Below are 22,825 nucleotides of genomic sequence, written 5' to 3'. Positions count from 1 at the left end.
GATCTAATAATACATAACATACATAATGTAAATTTACACAAAAATGCTTTTCTAGTACTTTTTTTTGAATGACATTTAATTCAGTTGATATTTTACATTATACAGTATGTATTGGATTTTTTTCCTTAATTTTTTTATATATTGAAATCTTTTATGAACAATCAATTTGAAATAAATAATTGAATAAGATTACCCTAAAAATAATTACTGTACATTATTACAATAATAACTCTATTGCATTTAGGCAAGATGCAAAAAAAAAAACTCAAATGCAAAAAAAAAACACACTTATATATATATGTATATATATATATATATATGTATATATATAAACATCCTTTAATCATGATTGCCAAACATATGAATTAAGGCATATACAGTATAAAAAAGCAACAGCAGGGTCCATGTTGATGTCAGAGAGATATTAATAATCATAATATATGAATTTATATTCATTGGGTACACCACGGCCACTGCATGACGACAACAGTCCCCCGTGGCAGCATTTTGTAAACAGATATCGTATCACCATGTTCAAGTAGTATGAATGCACTGTATTTATGTATTATTATTATTATGTAGTATGTTTATAGTATGGAGTGAGGCAGAGCCGTTGCTGGAGGAAACACAACAACATAACACAGTACATGATCATTTAAAGTTGGATCCATTACATTTTGCTACTTTGTAAATATAATTATTAGTCATGTGAGTATGACTGCGACGGGGGTTGGGTGTGGGGGGTCGAAGAGCAGCACCACATATTATATTTCATATTCCTATAGGTCACTTTAAATCCAGCATCACCGGCTCAGGTAGTTCATTGGAGGAGGGGGCACATTGGGGGGGGTTGGGCTTTGGGGGCAGGGTTAGGGCAACAGCATACGATTGTTGGACTCCCATTTTAAAGTACTATTTCCTGTTCTAGATGTGCTGTTATAAGTGCAGTCGTGTCGTGGGTGAGGCCGAAAATTTCACTCACCTCTAATTTGACATTTTAGGCACAAACTGGGCACAATCATTTGCGGGACTAATACATGTTTATTCTCTTGTATTCTAATCTGTCTGCCAAAGGCAGATCACGGTGCATTCAAGGGTTGCTGGCAAATTGACAAAATCCCTCCGAACAGGGTCATCCATTAGGACAGCGATTCAGAGCTCCCTCTTGTGGTAAGTGAAAGCATCACATTTGTGGTAATAGGACCAAATCACAGTCAGGAATATCCCACTCACCGAGGTTCGAGGACCACTAAAATTTTGAGGTAAATGCAAATATATTATTTTGATAGTTTCTAGAGACCCAAAGTCACATGACTTTATCGCGCTCAATCAGTTCACGTTTGCCGGCTGGAGGTCAGAATTGCCATTTTTAAGCCCCGCCCCTTCCTCCCGCACATCCAATGGCGGTGAACACATGCTAATAAGCGCATGACTGTAGATGCTATGTACAGCGGTGTGAAGAAGGGCTACGCTCACACAGGACGATACAATCAACACGTACAGTTAGCAGTTAGCGATACAAATGTAGCATCGTCATTTCATCATCAGTACATTCAGTCAGAACAATAATGTGCATTTAGAAACACCGCTGTACACTTATCCTTCGCCAAGGTCCTCTTCCTGTACGGTACAAAACACCTTCAATACTGTAGGTGGCGCTAGTAAGAAATGATACTTGTTTCTTCTTTTTCTTCACTTGTCTGCTTTTCACAGCGAGCTTGATGTGTGAATCTTCTCCTTCTGCCGCGTCTACTTCTTCACCTCACTCTCTGTGGAAACATAATTCTATATTACATACAGATAAAAGCTGTCGCATGTTAATTGGCAAAAGGGGGAAATGTTATGAATACGGGCAGTGGTTAGGTTACTATGCAATCACCCACATTACTCAATGGTACAGTTACACTAAGTGGGCATTTTGGTTAACAAGCAAAAGCAAAAGTGTTCACTAATCCCGCCCCCCACCTCCATTAAGACCGTTGTGTTCTTATCACAATAACTAATGCTAATGATAGTTTACCAAGCTAGGCTGAAAACCATGTGGCCTTCCACATAATCATTTGAATGGGTCAAAAATAAAAACAATGCATTTTTTTTTTTCGTCTACCAACTCAAATGCTAAAGGTAGCAAGTAGCACCTCATCGCTCAGTGGTTAGAGCACTATGACACATGCTAGCCCAAATGCTACATCTGCTACCAAGAGAAACGTGCACCTGTCAATTTTAGACACTAAAATGTCCATGCAGAGGGCTTCACAGTTGCATTTCTTCTGTCATTTTAGCCACATGATGCATTTATCCTCATTAGCATAATAGACGGCGCCATCATAATATGTAACCAGGTTCGGTTCTCAGGCGAACTACAAAGCCAACTGCGGTCCTTGATAACGTCATTAAAAGAGAGACGTTTCCCGACCTAAACCATTGAGTTGTGAAACCCTGATTGATAGAATACCGCTAGCATTTTTGTCTAACGTGCTAACAACTGCATAGCATGGTTAAAACCGGTCATTAGCCAGAACTAACTGCTAACGATTCATATTGTGAAGATGATGATCAACTGATGAAGGTGTGACGTGTGAAATGTACCAGCAGCAGTTCGTCCCGACACCTGCGGCCCGGACACCAGAGAGCTTAAACCTTCAACACAAATGGAGAAAAGGTCAACATCATTGCATAACTGCTAAGCCACACCCACAAAACGCAGATCGAGCAATCATAGCGCAGCACACAATAGTACCATATGTAAGCAATGTATTCAGGATTAAGTATCAAATAACTGCATGCTGTTGTCTGTGTGTTTACCCAAAATGCCATTGCTATGCAACATGGAGGTTAGCCTAGCTATTCTAGGTGCTAATGAGGCTAACTACTCTACTCCTCGGTTGTGTTGTTTAGTGTTTTTCGTGTGATGCAATGCAAATTCTTCGATTGTCTTGTATTTGGTTTTGTTGTGTTGTACGTACCCGGGTAGATGTCGTACTGTCCCGCCACCAGGTTGTACGTGAGTCCCAGGTGTGTGTGATGGTGTGTGTGCAGATGTCGGCCCAACACTGCGTGGCTTCGGTCACTTCGGTCCACTTCGCGCTCCAGCTCAGGGGAACCTTTCTCGTCAGGCTGGACAAACACACACACACACACACTCACTTATGCTTATGTTTTCTCTCTTTCAACAGCCGTGACCGTGTAAAAATGAAAAAATCTCACCTCAGACTCCTCCCGGCCCGCCGTCTTGCCGTATAAAGGGTAGTGGAAACCTTTAGGGACACATTTAAAGGCGATTTGGTGTTGGCGTCTTTCAGACAGGACAGCGACTACATAATTTACTGTCAGGGGTGAAACTTTAAACCCCAGTCCCAGTCCCAAAATTTCCTTTCACACAGCTGCCGTAGTGACTCTGTTACGCCTCTGATACTGCCTTAGAAGTCGACTTCAACCCCTAATTCTGCGTTGGTTTCTTTGACGCAGTGCACGGAGAATAGGGTAGTAGAAATTTGTGTTGGGTGCTAAACCGTTATGCCCTGACTGTCTTGACTCTTATTTCCAGAGGTGGCAAATCCAGGTCTAGGAAGTAAAAACCCAGCCACAGTTTGGCTTTATCCCCAGGTGCTAGCTAGCTGGTGCTTGTTTACCTTTTAGCTAGCTCGCTAGCTAGCTCCCATGGTGCTTGTTTACCTTTTAGGGAGCTAACTAGTTAGCATCAGGGACTAAAGTCAAACTGTGGCAGGGTTGAAAACTTTCTGGACCTGGATTTGCCACGTCTGCGCACATTTGACACAACAGTGGTACCTCGGAGTTTGAACATAATTCGTTCCTGCGAAGTGTTCAAAGTCCAAATTGTTCAAACTCCGGGAAAAAAATTCCCATAGAAAAATTATGTAAATGAATCCGTTCCCAAGCTCCAAAAACAGAAAATTTCCTATTTTTGAAGTCCGATTTGTACGAGTTCCGAGACGTTCAAACTCCGAGGTTCCACTGTACCTCAAAGGCCAGAAAAAAAACATCTAGTTGGGTCTGAAAGAAGGTGGACAGTTGTGTCTAATGTTGTTCCTTACCTGGGTAGTTGTGGACCAGGGTGGGCGACGCCCCCCTGTAGGAGCCCCCGGCACTCTCGCACATTGCCAGGTAAGGCGGGTATGAGGAGTGCTGGTACTGCATGTAGGGTTGCTGGGGGGTCATTGGAGGAGATACCGCCACACGGGCACTTTGAGATTCCCCTGACAGGATCATCATGGGTTCCTCCTGCAGCCCGTCGAGGCCGTCCGAGTCGTCTGGGTCGACGGGGAGCGGCCCGAGGACTTTTTTAGCTCCTCCTGCTGAGGTCACTCTGGGCCCAGCTGGCTCAGTAGTGCTCCCCCACTCCTTTGACATCTCCGCGTCCCCCTCATCCGCCGCTTCCCCGAGTGGACTCTGCAGCTCTGAGAATTTGCTGTGAGCCAGGCGGTGGGGCCATGTAGAGCCGTCTGGGGGCTAAATCGATGGGGACAAGTGTTGGTGCTGGTGCCAGTGTTTCCGCTATAAGTCTGTTTTAACAGTGGTGGGCAGAAGTCATTTGAGGTCAGTCCACATGTTTGTCCAGGACCTTTATCGAGGTCTAACTGAAATCTATGTTTTTAGAGCATGTTGTGGTTTTTGGCAGCTGCAGCCCACCGCTGCTGAGGGACTGCTATAGACCCTCTCACTATAACATCACACATACTTCCAGGTGGCAATATCTCCAATGGCACCACTGGTAAACAAACCCTTCATTGTCCTTTGACCAAGGCAAAGCCTCTAAGAAAACAATGGCTTCCATGATCATTTCAGCCTCCTTGTCTACTAGCCTAGTTTGATTGGTGATCTTTCCTCCCACAGGTGTTGCTGTGTTTATGTCATCATTACATAACAGATTAACAGTAGCCACTCATGTTTTTGCCACCTGGAAGTACCATGGCACCTGCTGCTTACTAACAGTTTGAAATGGTCTATAGAGGAAACACTGCGTGATCAGCGACCACCTTTCAGAAGCTCTGTCAGCATAGAGGACGATGGCAGGCGCACATTGGTGGGCCAGAGGGACGTTTAAGAATCTGTACAAGCAGCACAACGCACAACACTTAGAATAGTTGCGCTTTTACGTTTACGTCTTACCACGCAACACGTGCAACAGAACAACAGCCGAGCTAGTCAACCTCAAGCTATGGCGTGAGTGTCTGTACACCATGAATGAACGGTCGCTCATGAAAGCACAACAGCATGGGCGGCGGTTAGAGACAGATGGAAAAACTTACGCTGGAATAGGAAACATTTGAGTCCAGATCTGTCTGAGTGTTGGGGTTGTGGTGTGACGAGGATGAAGAAGAGGAGGAGGAGGAGGAGGAGGAGGATGAAGGCGACTTGATGTCCTCGCAGTCCTTGGTCGAGACATGGTGCTGGTCCACCTTCAAACCCAGTCCTCTTTCCCCCCTCTCCTCCAAATAGGACAGGATGGCTTTGGGACAGCATCCTTTAGCACCTTCTGAACCTTTAGCACCGCCGGTGTGTCTGACGTCCCCATCACCGTCTCGCCCAGCCTGCCCCCGCTCAGCACGCTGCTTCTGCTCGCAGCATTTGGAGGCCAGTAGGAGTTTCTGGTCCATGTAGAGTCCTCGTGAATACTGTCCATAATACAGCGACTGGGCTAAGGCGGTCTGGGTCTGACTCATGGCAAGCTGCAGCTGAGAAGGTACCGCCGGCCCGTCACCTTTCTTACACTCTGCAAAGTCGTGGACGGAGATTTTGTCATCATCTTTAGCCTCCTCCTTTCGATCTTTACTTTTAGAATCGTGAGAGGAAATTTTTTGGTAGAGGTTCTGCCTGTCCATCTGCACACAGCCCGGTAAGTAGTATGGCTCAAAGCTGTGGTAGTAAGGGGACAGGGGCTCTTTTGCAGAAGGTGGGGCGGTCACCGTGGGTGGTGTCTTCCTGGCATTAGTATGGTTACCGTTAGAGTTGACTTCAGAAGATACAGAGGAAGCAGACTTGGATCTGAGCCCATCCAGGCGATTTTCGGAGGACACGCCATCATCCCCTGCATCCGAGATGTCAGAGTAGGCGGGACTGTTGTCCTTGCTGTCCCCCAACAGGAGACAACCACCGGCGGCATCAAGCCGCGATGAACTGCCAATGGAAGGACTGGGGGCGTTGTCCGTGAAGGTGTAGACCTTGTCGGCCTCTGCGCGGATACTCGCCATTCGGCTTTCCTGGCTCTCACTGAGCCCATTCGTCACGTCTTGCTTGCTCAGGTGTTCCTTCAGGAGGCTCCCCGGAATCTCCTTGGTGGCAGTTTTAGAAGCACCGTCTTCCATTTTGATGGTGTCACCGTTTGCCGTCCAAGCGGTCGCGTCGCGGTTGTGCTTGTCCTTGAGACGTCGCTTCTCTTTCTTGCGGGTCTCTTTGCAGGTCAGCAGTGTGGCTTTGACCAGGCTGGGTTCCACGGCGATGCTGAGCTTCGGCTTGATGGGTTTCAGGGACGAATTCTTGCTTGTTAGGCCCACAGCTGCCACAGGTGAAGGCTGCTGTGAGGAGGCACTGTCCGTAGGATACGCCGCATCGGGTATGGCGACAAGCTTTGGTGGCGCGGGTGCTGGAGCAATCAGCCGGTTGGCCCGCGACTTGGATAGCTTATCCACCTTGCCATTGGCTTTTTTGCTCTTCTCACAGAGGATCTTCTTGTCGATCAGACCTTCGGCTTCCAGCTTTGGCATCTCCACAGTGGCGCTCCGGTCTGGCACCATGCAGTTCTCCAGAACCACCGTCATGTTGGAGATGATGGGCAAGTTGCTGAGGTCATCCATCAGGCCATCCTTTAGTAGGGAACTCCTCCGGGTTTTGGTGCTGAGGAGCAGCCGCCGGTTCTTGGGCGAGCCCACTGTGGTCACCTTGTACAACGGGGTGGCTTTTTTGGACGAGGTGTTGCCGTTGTTGTTGGAATCTGCAAGGTCGTAGATGGCGTCCTCGCAGTCAGACAGCCGCTCCTCGCTCTCGGGATTCCTCTGTTCCTCTGCCTCCAGGTGGGCATGCGTCTGGTGGTAGCGCAGCCCATTGATGTGCTTGTAGCGCTTGGTGCAGTTGGGGTGGGGACAATCGATGAGGATTGGTGGAGGTGAGGAGGCACAACCTCCCCCCGGGTCCAGAAAAGAGGGGTCTGGCTTGCCTTGCGGTGTACATGGGGCGCTGCGGGATTTTGCTCGAATCCTCTTGCCATTTCCATTTTTAATATCCACCGAGGAAACCAGACTAAGGTCCAGATCGGCAGGCGGTTTGTTCTTCCGCTTGCCGGATGGGAGAACAGAGGCTCGGTTGGCAGGTTTGGTTTCCTCTGTGGTGAAAAATGGCGGGGACGCTCTGCAGTTACTGAGGAGTTTTAAACTTCCGCGCCGACCTTTGCTGTGCACTGGTGAGGCTGCCATGCCACCGCCCCGGCTCCGGTGTTGAGGCAGACCTCGCATTTTGACCGGCGGTACCGCATCCCCGCAGGGCCGCTCGGCCAAAGCCAGACGCAGCCTTTTCCCACGGCCACGCCCACCTGCCATCTCTGGATCACGAGACGGAGACTCGCAGAACCTGAAGAAACAGGAGGACAATCACCAAAAACAGACTGAATTAACTACCTACCTTTAGTATCTACGTATGTACCTATCCAAGCTACTTCTACTGATCCATTTAGACAACTCCTTCCTACTACTTTACCTACCAACTAAAGCTTACCTTCCTACCTACCAACTACCCAAATCCTAGCTACCAACTCCTACCTACTGTCTACTTACATATCAACCTTCCTTCCAACCTAGCTTCCTACCAACTACTACCCATCCAACTGAACTTCTACCTACCTACAACTTTCCTACTGACCTGAACTTAAAAAAAAGTTTTTAAAATGTTTCATTCGACCTCCTTACCGACCACACGGCCTACCTACCAACAAACTCCTACCGTCCAAACGACCTACCTACAGACACAGACAAAAACTGCCGATCAGCTGACTAGTTTCATCCCACCTCTGTGCTGTTTGTTTTTGTCGACATTGTGTTTGACTTTAAATGTGCTCGTTAATCACCAAAGTTGTATTGCTTTCTATTTATGTAACGCACGTCCACAAAGCAATTTAGACCACAGATGAATCTGTCATCACCATGGCAACAACCACCACCACCAGCAGCAGCAGCCAACCAGTAACAATTGAGATCAGACACTAACCTTTCTCACAGTCAATGCTAATGACAAGCAATTATATATAATTAGTTTGGAGTTTGGCCAAAAATATTGGGACACCAAAGGAACATGGGGTCTGGACAATAGTACTTGGACACCTCCTGGATGTGAAAAAGGAAGGGATTTTTTTTTGGGGGGGGGGGGGGGCAAAAGTATTGGGACACAAAATGTGACATCATCACCTGGGAGGAGCCCAGTCGAGTTTGGTGCAGTCCAGCAGGGTTCCCACATAGGTCCTCTTCCTCCACGTCACGTTGACCACCAACACGCCTGACACACAAACACGCACGCACGCACAGACACACACACACACAAATAGGCATATGTGCATCATGAAAATGTATACATTTATATATATATTTGTACATTATTGTGGTATCAGAGTGTCAATGTGTCATCATGCCTAAATATGCTTATGAAATTGTAATGTCATGATTTGACAAGAATTGGTATCAAAATATCATGAATTCGAACAATCATGATTGGCAATATGATATCAAAGTATCATGATATCAACATGTGATATCAGAGTATTGTGATATTGATCTATTATGATATCAAAATATCACATGAAAGACTTGCGATCCTCTACAGATTGTCTCACCTTCTTGGGTCTCGTGCCACACGATGCCCTCCAGGTTAACGCTGGTACCCGGCTGGCAGGGGCCCAAGAAGTCAGCGTCCGAGTCGGGTGTGGACGAAAGGGCCACTTCCTGCGTGTTGGTGCCAACGGAGCGCTTACTCACAGCGTTACCAGCGGGCGGGGCCACAGTAGGAGGAAAGGAGGTGTTGGACAAAGGCAGCGAGGGTCCGGCGGCTCCTGACTGGCCCGGAGCGGGTGCCCCGCCAGGTGGAGTGAACATGGGCTCCACCTGCAAGCCACAGGATGACATGCATGATGTTTACACTAGAAGTGTTGTGTTAGAAAAAAATAATGCTGTGATATATGAATATATTGGCTGTGATGAAAACAATGCTGCTAGTCAGGTACCCTGTGCTATATGGTGACATAAGATCAGTATCACAATATCAAGATATCATGTTGTCAAAGTGTTATTAAAAGTAAAAAAAAAAAGTATCCAAAATCACAGTATTCAAGTAATGCAATCGAATGTCTTGTCAAATCAAAGTATCATCATGTCAAACTAGAAAAGTATATCGATTTCAAAGTATAGTGGCAGCACAGTATCATATAATCTCAGTATCATAGTGTCTAACTATCGTGATATCAAAGTATCATGATTATTAACATATGATAGGTTTACGTATCACAGTTTTGGAATATCAAAATTGAATGATATCAAAACATGGCATTTAATTACCACAACATATAAGATGAAGTCATGGTATCAAAATATGATATCACGGTATGATGGTATCAAAGTATCTTAAGACCAAAATATTATAATATCAATATATTGATATATTTTGAGTACAACATTTTGAGATTGCAAAATATCGTCTCCAATATCATGATGTCAAAGATTGCAATATCAAAGTATTGTGGTATCAGAATATCGTGACGTCAAAATAAGTATCATGATATCAGAATACGCACCACCCCTGTCACCATAGCAACATAATAGGAGCTCACTGATGTCTTTCTCATCCACTTCCAGTTAGTATTCATCGCCTCTCTGTGCTGTCAATCATCTTCTTCCCTCTCTCCAACATTTGTCCTTCCTGCTTCTCCAGCATCCATTTTACTTCCCCCCAAATCCTCTTCCTCATCTTCTTTCCCCTCATGCTCCCATCTTTTTTTCTTTCTTTTTTTTTTGCTCGTGCCGTGTCCTGACGTTCCCTTTTGTTCCGCCGTCATCTTCCTCTTCATTGTCACATTTCGAGACGAGTGTGTGTGTTTTTCTTGCGTACTCGCTCTTCAGCCACTCGCACACGCACACACTATTCCTATTTGAAGAGAAACTAATGACTTTGAAAGCAACAGAAAGAATGAATGAATAGCTCGGCAAATATATTCTCAATCACTACAACGCAACAAAAACCATCACAAAAAACGCAAAACAGTGCAATGGAATCCTAATGGGCTCGTACAGTATTAACACAAGACAATCACGACGGAAGACACACTAAACACAACACAATATCATGAAGCTATTTGAACACAACACCGCACAAACAACAACAACAAACGCACACATATTCACACACGACTGCACTCTGGAGACACAAAAACAATAGACACACAACAACACAACACTGGATACACACTCACAATGGACACATGAATGAATTATTATTTCTTCAGTTAAAATTCCTGAAATTATATGAATTGGTAGATTACAGCATTTTGCAAATTATGCTAAAGGCGCATAACAAAACGTTGCCATTGAATATTGAAAAGAGATTTGGAAAAAAAGAGAAAGCAAGTACAAGTAATGCAGATCTTTAAAAACAAAACAAAACAAGATTTAGGACTTGTGGAGCGTTGTGTTTCAGTAAAAGGAAAAAAGCTTGGAGCAATCTTAATAAAGAAATCAAAGATTCCAATTCAAAATTGACATTTAAAAAAGAATCACTAACTCCATTTTATTAAAGAAATATGAACGGGATTAAGTTTGAACATTATGCCATTGTCATTTTTGTTGTTACGAATGTCAGAAATCATATTGTAAACGAGTACAGATGTGACTCTGAGACGAGCTGTCACAATTTTATTTTGCTGCTGTTGTTTAAGTTGTTTTTTTTTAAAATGACTCTACCTTGTAAATCAACTCTGGGGGGAAACGGGGTGGATACAATAAGACTTAATTGTCTTTTTTTCTGCTCCTTTTCACTCAACGATGATGAATCGTGTTTTATATTGTCTTTTTTATTTTACAAATGAATTAAATAAATGATTGAAATGAAAAATGAAATGAATGAAGACATACTCCAAATAAACACATCTGGACATGTAGTGGCACACACACAAAGTTATACTGGACACAAACACTGGACACACACTGGAGATGGAGACACACTCGCAGGGGACACACAGCAAGCCAGCGGACACAATTACACACACACACACACACAAAGTCCTCCTGTCCTAATTTTCTGCCGTGTCCCGTTTTGTTGTGTGTATTGTCGTGTTGTGACTTGACATTCCCGCCACGCATCTTCCTCCATCTTTGGTTTCTCACTCAGTCAATGAATGAAAGAAAAGAATGACCCCCCCCCCCCCCTCTCTCACTCTCACACACACACTGATGATCGTCTTCTCCTCCTCATCTTTATCCTTGTCTTTTCCTATCCGTGACGTCACGCGAGAATGTCAAGTGAGGCAAACAATAAGGCGACGGTGACGGGGAAGGACACGCAGCCTCCTTTTGCAGACAAAGAGTGCACGTGCCAAACAACAATAGCACATCATCGGCATCGTCATGTGATGAGGAGGACGAGGAGGAAGCTCATCTCCGCCGTGGCCTTCGCACCCTCGCAAGCACGTTCGCTGTCATGCATTCGTAACTGACCGTGTGGGCTCCTCCTCGGTGCTTCTTGGCCGCGCGGGTGACGTCGTCATGCGGCCGTCTGAGCGCCGAAAAGCCGCAATCCAGCGCGCCCAGCTGCGGACGATGGACGGACGGATAGACGGATGGCGTCGTGCAGGTGCGGGGCGTCCTGATGTGCTGCTTCGGCTTTCCCCACTCCGCCTCCGCCTCCTCCTCCTCCTCCTCCTCCTCCTCCTCCTCCTTCTTCTTCGTATGTGTACCTTTCTCTCCAACCCCCCCCCCTTTTTTTTCTTTTCCTTTTCCTTTTTTCTCAGACGCGCTCTGAGCAGCGCGCTCGTTCGGCCAAGGGGGGGAGATGCGAGGATCCAAGACCGACGAGGAGGCGGAGGAAAAGGAGGAGTGCCCTCATCAGCGGGCTTCTCCCCTAAGTCCTCTCAGACGTCTTCTTTTTATCTACACTAGTTCTATCTATCTATCTATCTATGCTAGTGCTGTTTAGCTATACTAGTTCAACTTCTATTCAAACTAGCTTTATCCATACTACAACAATGCTATTTGTTTAGCTCGCTAACTAGCTATTAGCCCCAACTAGTTCTATCACTCAGTTTATCTAGCAATTTATATTAGCATTTAGCACTATCGATACTAGTTAGCTCTGACTGCAAGCTAGCTATTTGTGCTAGCGCTAGCTGTACTAGTTATATCTCTTTATAGTTTAATCTCTATAGTATATTTCTAAATCTATGCTAGTTTTATCCTTAGACCATCTCTATCTATATCCATCCACTATAACTATCTGTAAAAGTCTAGAAATATATATCCATCGTACTTCTATCTACCTATACTAGTTCTATATGTCTATATTGATATTAGCTCTATATCTAGACTAGCTCTATATGTATCTGTATTAGTTCTATATATCATTTGATACCCTAGTTATCAATGATTTACTAGTTCTATTTCTTTTACATTTATCTTTCTGTGCGAGGAAATCATTAGGCTACTAGTTTTATCTAGCTATACTAGTTTTGCATATTAATTGAAAATAGTTTTAGCAATACTCTTTATACAAGTCTGTACTTGTATGTCTCGGTATCTATATTGGTTCTATGATCCACCATATGCATTTTTATGAGGTGCTATAATACAGTATAATAAAACGTATATGTATAAAAGTGACACTTGCATTCTTTTACTGAAAAATACTGAATCAATGCATTCGATTATACACGTGACTGTGTTTTTGTTTTGGTTGTCTGCCACTGGGGGTCGCTGCGGTGTAAGTAATTGTTGGGCAGGACTGTGACGTCAGCAGCCAGAGGCGTTTGAGGCAGAGGTCACGTGGGGGTCAGACTGCGCAGATACACTGCAACAATGCAGCCACTGGTCACTTTATTAGCAACACTGTCGAATGACTCGAATCACATCTAATGCAAAGAGAATAGTTTAGAACAAAATAGTTTAAGTAAAATAGTTTAAGAGGGAATATAGTTTTAAAGTTAGTTGGAGTGTTTTTTGTGCAGTTGTCAACGACTGACTGACTGATTGATGATAAGACAAGTGGGACAGGAAGATGATGATGATGTGCACGACATATTGATCATGTCAACTTTAAACATCACACGTTCACTTGGGTTGTACGTCTGTCGGTGAGTTAGTTAACTGTTTCCATGGTTTATTAGTGAGCTAGTTTATATGGAGTTTGAATTTAATTCATTCAGTTCATCACGTTACAAAATTAGTAAATGAGTTGGGTTAGTTAGTATGTAATCCAGTTAGTTACTTTGTCCAGGTAGAAGTTATTATGTCAGTCAGTTCATCCAGAAAGCCATCTGGTTGGTCAGAAAGTCTGTCCTGTCCGTTCCTATGTGGTTACTTAGTAAGTTGGTTGGCGCTACTCATTCAGTCAGTTCGCAAGTTTCCAAGTCAGTCAGCCATTTAGTTGATAAGTTAGTTGGTTGGACTTATTAAGTAATTCAGCCCAATGTATTTATTTTATTAAGTTACTCAGTACTCTCCTTCAGTTAATAATTCAGTCAGGTTAGAATGTAAGACGCCAAACTGTTAGTCAGTCCATCCCTTGGCTAGTTAGCAAGTCAGTCATTAAGTTAATCTTTGGCCGGTCAGTAAGTCAGCCAGTTAATATGTAAGTCAGTTAGTAAAAGTTGAAAATTAGTATGTCATTCTGTCAGTTTACAAGTGACACATTTGTTAGACAGATGACCAGCAAGTCAGTCTGTCAGTATGCTAGTTAGTCAATTAAGTTATTTAGTCAGTCAGGTAGTTGGTTAACTAGTCAAGTCATCATTATTTATATAGTACTTTCAAACAGCTTTAGTCAGTACCTCAGTTTGGTTAGTATGGTACTCAGCAAAAAATAGAAATAAATGTGTCAGTACAACATGATGTGTAGTTCAAGACAAATGTGCAGATGCTATTTTCACCTTTGACACACCAGATCCAGTAGATGTAAAATAAAATAAATATATATTTTTAAGCTATTAGCACCACCTACAGGACGAGAGTGGAAATTGCTGAGTCTCCTTTAATTTGTCAGGGAAAAATGTCAGCTTGTTGAATTTGGACTGTTTGACAAACATTGCACGCTGGACTTTGACACACAAACAAAGAACTGCATTGTGTGTGTGTTTGTTTGTTTGTTGGGGGCGGGGCTAAAACATGTCCTTGAAAGATGACAACTTTTAACCCGAAAGGAACTTCAAAAAACAACATTTTTTTTAATAAGGACAACGCATCATTGCGCAACATTTTTAAAATGTTTACGGTCATAAAAAAGCAAATAGCAAATGTATCGTTAAAGCCATCTGCCTAATAAGGAAAGTGATACACGATAATGCACTCTCAGCTTTCACGCTACTTAAACTAAAAAGAGTATTTTTCAGTCATCCGAGTTACTCACTAGCAAGTAACAAGTAAGCTACAAACTTACAAACGAGTTTACTAAGTAAAATAGTTTACCAATGACCAAAATAATTCATCTAATTACTGCTTAACTCACTTATTGACTTCGTATTTAGCGAACTACGCGCACACACAAATACAAACCCATCTATACATACACAGTATGTAAACACACATGCATTGATTGCACACAAAAACGCGCATACAAGCATGGATACACACACCAACGTGCGGCGCACACACACACACACACACACACAAGTAAACACACCCATACCCTTAGACACACACTTATAGTGGGATCGTATGACACACACACACACTCATCTACGGTAGGATTGTATGACATGCAACCATGCGCACGCACACAAACACACACGCACACACAAAGGCGGGATAGATATGACCTCCTGTCAGCTCTCCAAAACAGCCCCCCCCCCCCCCCCAAAAAAAACCCTTCTCTTTATCTTCTATTTATTCAAAAGTGGCTTCTACACCAAACACACCGCTGGGTCGAAGGTTGACCCCCGAACCCCCCCCCCCCCGCCACACGCACACATCCAGTGGCGTGACTGGGCGGGGGAGGGGGGCAAGCCAGCAAGCAGGTGAAGGAGTGCGCCGGTGTGGTGGTGAGTTTTGGGGGCCGCTCCTGCCCAAGACATGACGGACAGCAGCACGCCGCACCACGGAGACAACAGCGGCGGCGGCGGCGGAACCCGTGCAGGAAGCTACAAACCGCAGCACGACATGATTGGCAGGTCAGACCGCCATCTTCAGTTTTACATTGGATACGGTTTGAGGTTGGGGGTTTGAATCTCGGCCCGTGTGGGGTTTGAATGTTACAGAAGAGGATTAGGGCCAGTGAAGAGAGAGAAGAGAAGAAAAAAAAAGGTTGGCAGGATTCTCACTTTATTCTCAGAATTCTCACTAATAAAAAAAAAACCCCTACAGGTCAGAATTTTGAGAATAAAGTGAGAAATCTCACTTTAAAGTGAGACCTTATTCTCAAAATTCTGACTTAAAAGTGAGAATTTTTTAGGATAAAGTGAGAATTCTCACTTTAAAGTCAGACTTTAAAGAGAGAATTTTCACTTTATTCTAAAAAAATTCTCACTTTATTCTAAAAATTCTCACTTTTTCTCAGAGTTCTCTCTTTAAAGCCCGATTTTAAAGAGAGAATTTTGAGGATAAAGTGAGAATTCTCACTTTAAAGTCAGACTTTAAAGTGAGAATTCTCACTTTCTTCTCAGAATGCTGACTGCTGCTTTTTTAATTAGTGAGAATAAAGTGAGAATCCTGGCAAACTTTTTCTCTCTCTCTTCACTGGCCCTAATTCTCTTCCGTAGAATGTTGACCCCGTCCGTGCCCATCAGGGTTTTTCTCTGGCTTCCTGCCACATTCCAAAAACATGCTTGGTTAGATTTATCGAAGGCTAATCGCGTGATTAGTTAATAAATTGGTGACTAAATTAGTTGTATGGCAAACAATTATTGTCTATGCGCACTTTTTGTATACAATGTTGTTCAATATGTTTGCATTTAATTTCTCAGAACTGTTAAGGTAGGTTAGTTATTTTTGTCAGTCAGTAAGGTCATCCTATAATAAGTAAGTTAAGTTAGGATTTTCCTACGCCAACTAGACTAAGTGCAATTTGTAGAGAAATTGCCTGGCAACGCTGAACACTAAATAAGGCGCTGTAAGTAAACAAGACTGCGCCGCCTTCAGTTCCGAAGCCGAGATGGCGTCCGAGGAGCGTCAGAGAAGTCCCCGGATGCTCGGCGAGCGTCTGCGGCACAACTGCGATGCCGAACCCCAACAACTAAATCAACATCAGCTTCAACAACTACATCAAATTCAACAAAACCAGGACACGTCGGCGTGCAGGAAAGCAGCGCTGGTCAGGTAAACAACAGCAAAAAAAAATAATTAAAAAATGTTTTTTTTTTTAAAAGAACGTAAGTATGCGTGTGTGTTTGTGTACCAGGTCAAAGACGTTCGACGCGTCTCTGCTGACTCCCACGCAAAGCCAGCTGGACTCAAAGCTGGAGAGGAATAAGTCTCACTACAGTCAGGTCGCACGCACCGCTCGAAATACGGACATTCGACTCGGCATCGGCTGCGCTCAAACCGTCACGCACGCAACAGCAGAATTCACATTTGGGGCTTTTTGTTCTCTTGCAGCTGTCCAAAGGCAACTGCCAATACCATAAAATCTTCAAGGAGATCAGCAAAGAGGAGCAACTCAGGCAAAGTAAGTTCATCTTTGACGTGTCTGTCAACTGTGTTTACATCGGGGACATCAACAACAAGTCTTTTGCCAAGCGTACGCTCAGGGGCGGAGCTATAGTGGCCGGTGGTGGCGGGCATTCTCTAGCTACCCCCGCCCTGTGGCTACCCCGACGTCTTAGGCAGGGGTCTGCAACCTGCGGCTCTGGGGCCACTTTAGTCCCTCTCCTTTGGGTCTCTGTGGATCTCTAAAAACATTTGTAGACATGAATCTTTTTCTTACATTAAAAAAAATATATATATATTTTTAGATAGAATATTATTTAAGAGAATTAATGATTGAATAAAAAAAATGAAGAATTAAACATTTAAAAAATGAAAGACAGAAAAATTGCATAAATTGTCTTTGGAATTAACAAAAAAAGTTGTCATTTAAAAAAAGAAAAGAAAATGTCCAAAAACAAAAGGAATCCCGAAAAACTACCATAAAATGTTCACAAAATTGCCCAAAAATGTCAGAAAATTGACAGCAAAAAAGTGGGGAAAAAATAGCCATAAAATGCCCAAAAAGAAAGAAGAGAGGCAGAAAATGTCTTTGGAATTACCAAAAAAAGTCAGAAAATTGATAGCAAATAAGGCAGAAACAGACAAAAAAAAAATTGCAGAAAATGACCATATGTCCATAAAATAGCGAAAAAAATCAGAAACTTGTCAGAAAGGCAGAAGAGTCTAAAAATGCATGAACAATATAAGATGAAAAACAACAACAAAAACAGGAATGAAAGACAAAAGGTAGAAGAAAATGAATCTACATTTTGGATGCTGCATTTTTTTTTTTTTTTTTTTAGATACCTTGATACGCTGCCCCAATTCATTGATATCAAAGAAAGATTCAAAACAAAACAAACCTTCACGATTGATGTGAATGAAACACTAAAAGAATGTCTTTGGTGTGTGACTTTTCCTTCCCGTTTGCAGGCTACACGTGCGCTCTGCAGAAGGACATCTTGTACCAGGGCCGCATGTTCGTCTCCGACCACTGGATCTGTTTCCACTCCAAAGTCTTTGGGAAAGACACCAAGGTGCGTCCCACTCGCATCCTAATTGGTCAAGAATCCCATTCCAGTCCTAATCTTTTCCTCCTCAAAAACTCCACAACGGTTCATTCACCTCTTCTCCCTTTAAACCCAGAAGAGCGAATATGTCAATTTGTGGTGTTTTGACCAATTCTTGGTCTCTTCGCCGATTCAATGCATGAGAATATGCACGATAAGGTGACGTGGGCCTCGTAGCGCGCCCTGGAATTTTATTCCGGCGTTTATGGTTGACGCAGATTGGCGGGAGTTATGAAATAAATGGCACGGTTGACGATGGTGACATACTGTTAAGAAATTTGTTTGTCGACAATGAGGATGTTGACAATTTTGACGGCTTTATAACGGAATGGATGACGAATAATTACCCCGACCTCCCAAGGTTATTACAACTGCGCTCCAGTGTTGAAGGTATTTGGAGTTATTTATACATGCGACATTTGTTTGTTGATTTAAAAAATATATATATTGAAGGTTTATGATAATAAATCTCTCTACTTCAGGAGCTGAGATATCAATGATTTTGAATATTGTTGAATTTCCAGGAAATCTTCAGGCTTTCAGGGGTGACTTTTCCTTAAGTTTTAGAGGCATGTTTTGCCAGGCGCTTTAGACCTTAATGGGTTAATGTTGCTGCTTTGTTCCCCCTTCCCTTTAGAGCAGCAATGGCTATGTAACTAGGGAACTCCCTTTAAAAAAAAAATCAAAATCAAAAGAGGGGGCTCGGGAAAGTGTGTTCTCCTTGCGAGTAAAAACAATCCAAGTCTCTTGTCTTCCTTCCTTGTCTATTGTGTATGAAATGTTCTAGGTTGACTGAACCTGACAGTCTGCATTCCTTGTTTCCAGTAGTCCAGTAAAGTTCTTGTTGGGATCTTCCATCAAAATTTGGTAAATGTCCTTGTTCCTGCCAGATTGCCATCCCGGTCATATCGGTGGCTCACGTCAAGAAGACCAAGACGGCTCTTCTGGTGCCCAACGCGGTGGTGATCGCCACAGCAAACGACAGGGTGAGGCGGAGGAAATCACAATTGCAGGCATCCTTCCGTGTCAGGCATGTTGACTTTTCTACTTTTGTCTTCTTTACAGTATGTCTTTGTGTCCTTCCTGGCCCGGGACAACACCTACAAGTTCCTCATGTCCATCTGTCTTCACTTGGAGGTAAGGTCGATCTTCCATGTCTGAATGTTGTCCGCAACAACTGTCTGGTATCGAGGAATCCAGTGGGGCTGATTTTCTTTGTGCGGGAAATCGTCTTCAGGGTTATGTTGGATAGCTTAGAGTGAAACGGGGTTGAGTTTTCCAGGGGTGGGGGGGGGGTGTTGTTGATGTAAATCTGTGTTTTTGTAAGACAAAAGGCAATATAACAGCATGCGACTGAAAAACATTGAACATTTCAATTAAAAAAATCCGACCTAATCATTAGAGACGCAGATGCTAACCTGACGTCACTCACTAGGCCACGCCCCTTAAAAGAACAAATCAGCAGATGAATAGTTTGTGCGTGAGACTTCAATTAATTGATAACATGGGTTTGAAAAGGAGAAGAGTCCGTGCAACAGCCCCATTCCGTCTTCATCCCAAATCAACTTCCGGGGTCGGACGTCGCCTCGCTCTCCGCGTTTTCCTCTGGTCAGTCGCGCACACGTACACAAAAACAACACACTTACACACTGAAGCTTCACCTTTAACGAGCTTTGACGTTCCTTAGAGTTTCCACGCCGATTTTGCCGACCTGGACGCAACGCTGCGGAAGAGCAGACGAGACACGGAGGAAAGCAGCACTTCCGATTCACAGACGCCGGATGACGACAAGTTGGCGGGTAGACAAAACGAGACCCACCAGGGCTGGAGTTACGGGAAGAAATGTTGTTCGGACAACCATGACTTCCCATATCATAAATCACACGATTTCCATTTAGAATTCCTGCACAGATCTTGTTGGAATTCCGACACCATTTCCAACAAAAATCCTGTCAGGTTCTGGTCAGAACTCGTTCACTTGTAATGTCGCTGTCTTGTCACTAGTGATGGACCAATATGTTTTTTTCAGCTCCCATATCAATACCGATTATTAGTATGCAAGGAGGCCGATAACCGATAAGATAAAAAAAATATTAGCATCAAAATTTTTAAAATTTAGCATGTTTGTTAAAACAACTTTTCAAATTTAGTTTTTTCTCTCTTTTTGTAGTTGTTTTTTTCTTTTGTGCTTTTGTTAATGCCTGAGCAAATGTTCCTTTAATTTAAAATACAGCAAATGCTAAAATTGAATATAATTTTATTGAATACATTTAAATTAATTTCTAAAATTGTAACAAAAAAGTAAATACTTTTCTACAGCCAATCGTTTTCCCAAATTTTAACTGAAATGTTAAACTTTCACTTAAGTTAGTTTTAGTTTTAACAAAAGCAGCATCTCTTATAAAGTTAAATGACATTTTAAATAAATATATACATAAAATTTCCCATGAAATGACGTCTAAGTAAAAATTGCTCTAAATCTCACATTTCGGGTTCACGTCGAGAGTTTGTCAAATGTATCAAAAGACGTTCACAAACAGTGACAATTTGTCAGAACATGTTCAGAATTTCTTTGTGACAAGAAAAGCAGTTTGTGGCGAGTAAAAACTGCCCGTGACCATCTTTGCAACATTTTCCGAAACCTGAAGAAAAAGTTGGCAAACATTCGCCGTCCCGAGAGATAACAGCTTTATCGGCTTTCAGATTTGTAAAAATGGCCGATATTCCTCAAAATGCTAAATATGGGCGCTGATAATCGACCCGGCCGATAATCGGTCTATCGCTAGTTTCTCCCAAAGTTTTTCTCACAATTCCCATTAGAATTCCTGTCAATGCTATTAGGATTCAATCAAAATCCCACCATAATTCCCCATCCCATCTTCCACGTTGCAGACTTCCCAGTGCGTCCCTTCCTGGACGCGTTGACGTGCAGCGACATCTCGCCGCCTCCTGAACATCAAGCGAAGAACCTTCTTCATCTCAAACATTTGAAGATTCCCAAGCAGGAAAGCCAGCAGCACGGTTTGGAAGTGAAGCGAGGGGACGCAGGAGGAGGACAAACGCTCTCCCTCAACACTCTGCTGTGTGTTTACCTCTTCCTGTGAGTGTGTGCGTCACTCCCCGAAAACTTCACACCATTCGAACCCACGCTCACGCATGTGTGTGTGTGTGTGTGCGTGCGTTTAGAGTCTGCATCTTGATGCTGTCGTCGTGCTTCCTGACCGTCAAAATGCTTTCCTTGGAGCATCGACTGGCAACGCTCGGCTCCGTAACAGATTTGGCTCAGCCGGAGTAAGTTCACATGGCTAGCAGCTAGCTACGTTAGCATGTTGATAACATCTCAATGAAAATCGATGAATTTGTTACAACCCTCCAGACACATGGAGATGATGTTTAAAAAAAAAAAAAAAAAAAAAAAGTGGACATGTCTGTTTGGTCACCCAATATTTCTCAGTGTTGGCCGATTTCATGAAATGTTTGAAATATCTAAACGCCACATTAGCATGTTGATTAGCATGTATTTTTTTTCCGTTCCACTAGCGACTTCCTGCGAGGTAGTGACGATGTCAACAGGGAACTTTTTTCCGAACTGCTGAGCCTCAACCTCAAGAAGCTGGAGAAGGTCTCAACTTCTAAGCTACCAATCAGCTTCCCCCCCACATTGTCATGTGATTTTGTGACCGATGGAACACGATCGTCGACTATAATGTGTCACTTACAACGACAAAGTGACACCAGATGCCAGCTAATGCTAATTAAAAATTTATAGACACTTGATCTGCTCGTCAACATGAACTATTCAACAGCTGCTAGAAGCTAACTACATTAGCATGTTGGTGGTTTAAAATAGATGGGCTAGCAGCTAGCCACTTCCGCATAGTGACAGTGCAGGAGAGATTGACTAGCAGCTAGCTATATTAGCATGTTGTTTTACAATCAAAGGACAAGCAATGGGAAGCTAGCTGCATGTTAATCATATCCAGCAACTAGATTAGCAGCTAGCTGCAGTAGCATTTTGCTAGTTCAGAAAAGATGAATGAGGAGCTAGCTCAATTAGCATACACAGATGATGTACTGTTGATGTATGAGCAGCCTGCAGAGGTGGCAAATCCAGGCCCAGAAAGTAAAAACACTGCCACAGTTTGGCATTAGCCCCTAGTGCCAGCTAGCTAGCTAGCTCCCTAGCAGGTAAACGAGCACCACGGGAGCTAGCTAGAGAACTAGCTAACTAGCACCTGAGGCTAAAGCCAAACGGTGGCAGTGTTTTTACTGTCTGGACCTGAATTTGGCAGCCTGCTACATCCGATGGACTACTAGCAGCTACAAACTAGCTACATTAGCACCTTGATGGTGGATACTGCATGTTATCGTGTAAACGCCATAAGAACATGCTAAAATTGTATGTTGATGCTTTAGATTAGCTGGACTAACTTGTAGCTACATTAGCATGTGAGAGTAAAAGCTTGTGGTTTGTTGTGTTTCAGGTGCAAAAGAATCTTCAAAGACTTTTGGACGAAGCCGTCTGATGAATTTTTAGCGCTGTAAATATTTTACGTCATGTAGTATAGGAATATATAAACAATAATGAAGAGACCAAAAACACATTTTGGGGGGTAGTTTTTACCATTTCTGGTCAGATGGCAATATTTGTATTTGGAATTTGGGTTATGTTGCTTGTCGGTTGTTTATAAAATCAAAAATGTGAATTTAACTTTTAAATAGCAAAACCCCAAATCTGAAGCTATAATGAAATTGTTGTCAAATTGCGTCACGCGCTTGTCACATCACTTAAATAAAAGGATTGGGTGACCTCTTTAAAGAGTCGACTTCTTGTCACTGATGATGTCATCCGCAGCCCTTTTCACCATGATGTCACAT

The 22,825-nt window shown here is 43.3% G+C and overlaps 2 protein-coding genes across 4 annotated transcripts; one reads left to right on the top strand and one right to left on the bottom strand.

Moving 5' to 3' along the window:
- Positions 1-272: 272 nt before the first annotated feature.
- Positions 273-11,362, bottom strand: znf608 (zinc finger protein 608). Of its 2 annotated transcripts, XM_077560572.1 has the most exons (9): positions 9,827-11,340; positions 8,837-9,104; positions 8,415-8,502; positions 5,271-7,584; positions 4,056-4,470; positions 3,208-3,257; positions 2,967-3,117; positions 2,590-2,640; positions 273-1,769 (listed from the first exon to the last, which is right to left on the bottom strand). In XM_077560572.1, exons 1-9 carry the CDS (start codon positions 9,860-9,862, stop codon positions 1,750-1,752), a joined length of 3,393 nt encoding a protein of 1,130 aa, XP_077416698.1. In that variant the 5' UTR covers positions 9,863-11,340; the 3' UTR covers positions 273-1,749. The 2 variants fall into 2 exon arrangements, with proteins under 2 accessions (XP_077416698.1, XP_077416700.1); XM_077560574.1 differs by lacking the exons at positions 273-1,769; positions 2,590-2,640; positions 2,967-3,117; positions 3,208-3,257 and having other exon boundaries at positions 4,182-4,523; positions 9,827-11,362.
- A 3,758-nt stretch (positions 11,363-15,120) lies between these two features.
- Positions 15,121-22,766, top strand: gramd2b (GRAM domain containing 2B). Of its 2 annotated transcripts, none has more exons than XM_077560678.1 (13): positions 15,121-15,364; positions 16,332-16,508; positions 16,591-16,678; positions 16,788-16,857; positions 17,811-17,914; positions 18,838-18,933; positions 19,013-19,084; positions 19,469-19,555; positions 19,635-19,746; positions 20,840-21,047; positions 21,134-21,238; positions 21,488-21,569; positions 22,432-22,766. In XM_077560678.1, the coding sequence occupies exons 1-13, from the start codon at positions 15,267-15,269 to the stop codon at positions 22,471-22,473; spliced, it is 1,341 nt and encodes a 446-aa protein (XP_077416804.1). In that variant the 5' UTR covers positions 15,121-15,266; the 3' UTR covers positions 22,474-22,766. The 2 variants fall into 2 exon arrangements, with proteins under 2 accessions (XP_077416804.1, XP_077416803.1); XM_077560677.1 differs by having other exon boundaries at positions 15,123-15,364; positions 19,466-19,555.
- Positions 22,767-22,825: the final 59 nt, after the last annotated feature.

The sequence above is a fragment of the Vanacampus margaritifer genome, chromosome 3 (genome assembly GCF_051991255.1).
Source record: "Vanacampus margaritifer isolate UIUO_Vmar chromosome 3, RoL_Vmar_1.0, whole genome shotgun sequence".
Classification (NCBI taxonomy): Eukaryota; Metazoa; Chordata; class Actinopteri; order Syngnathiformes; family Syngnathidae; genus Vanacampus; species Vanacampus margaritifer.
Note: the sequence above shows the minus strand (reverse complement) of the source record. Positions and strands in the feature narration are given on the sequence as shown.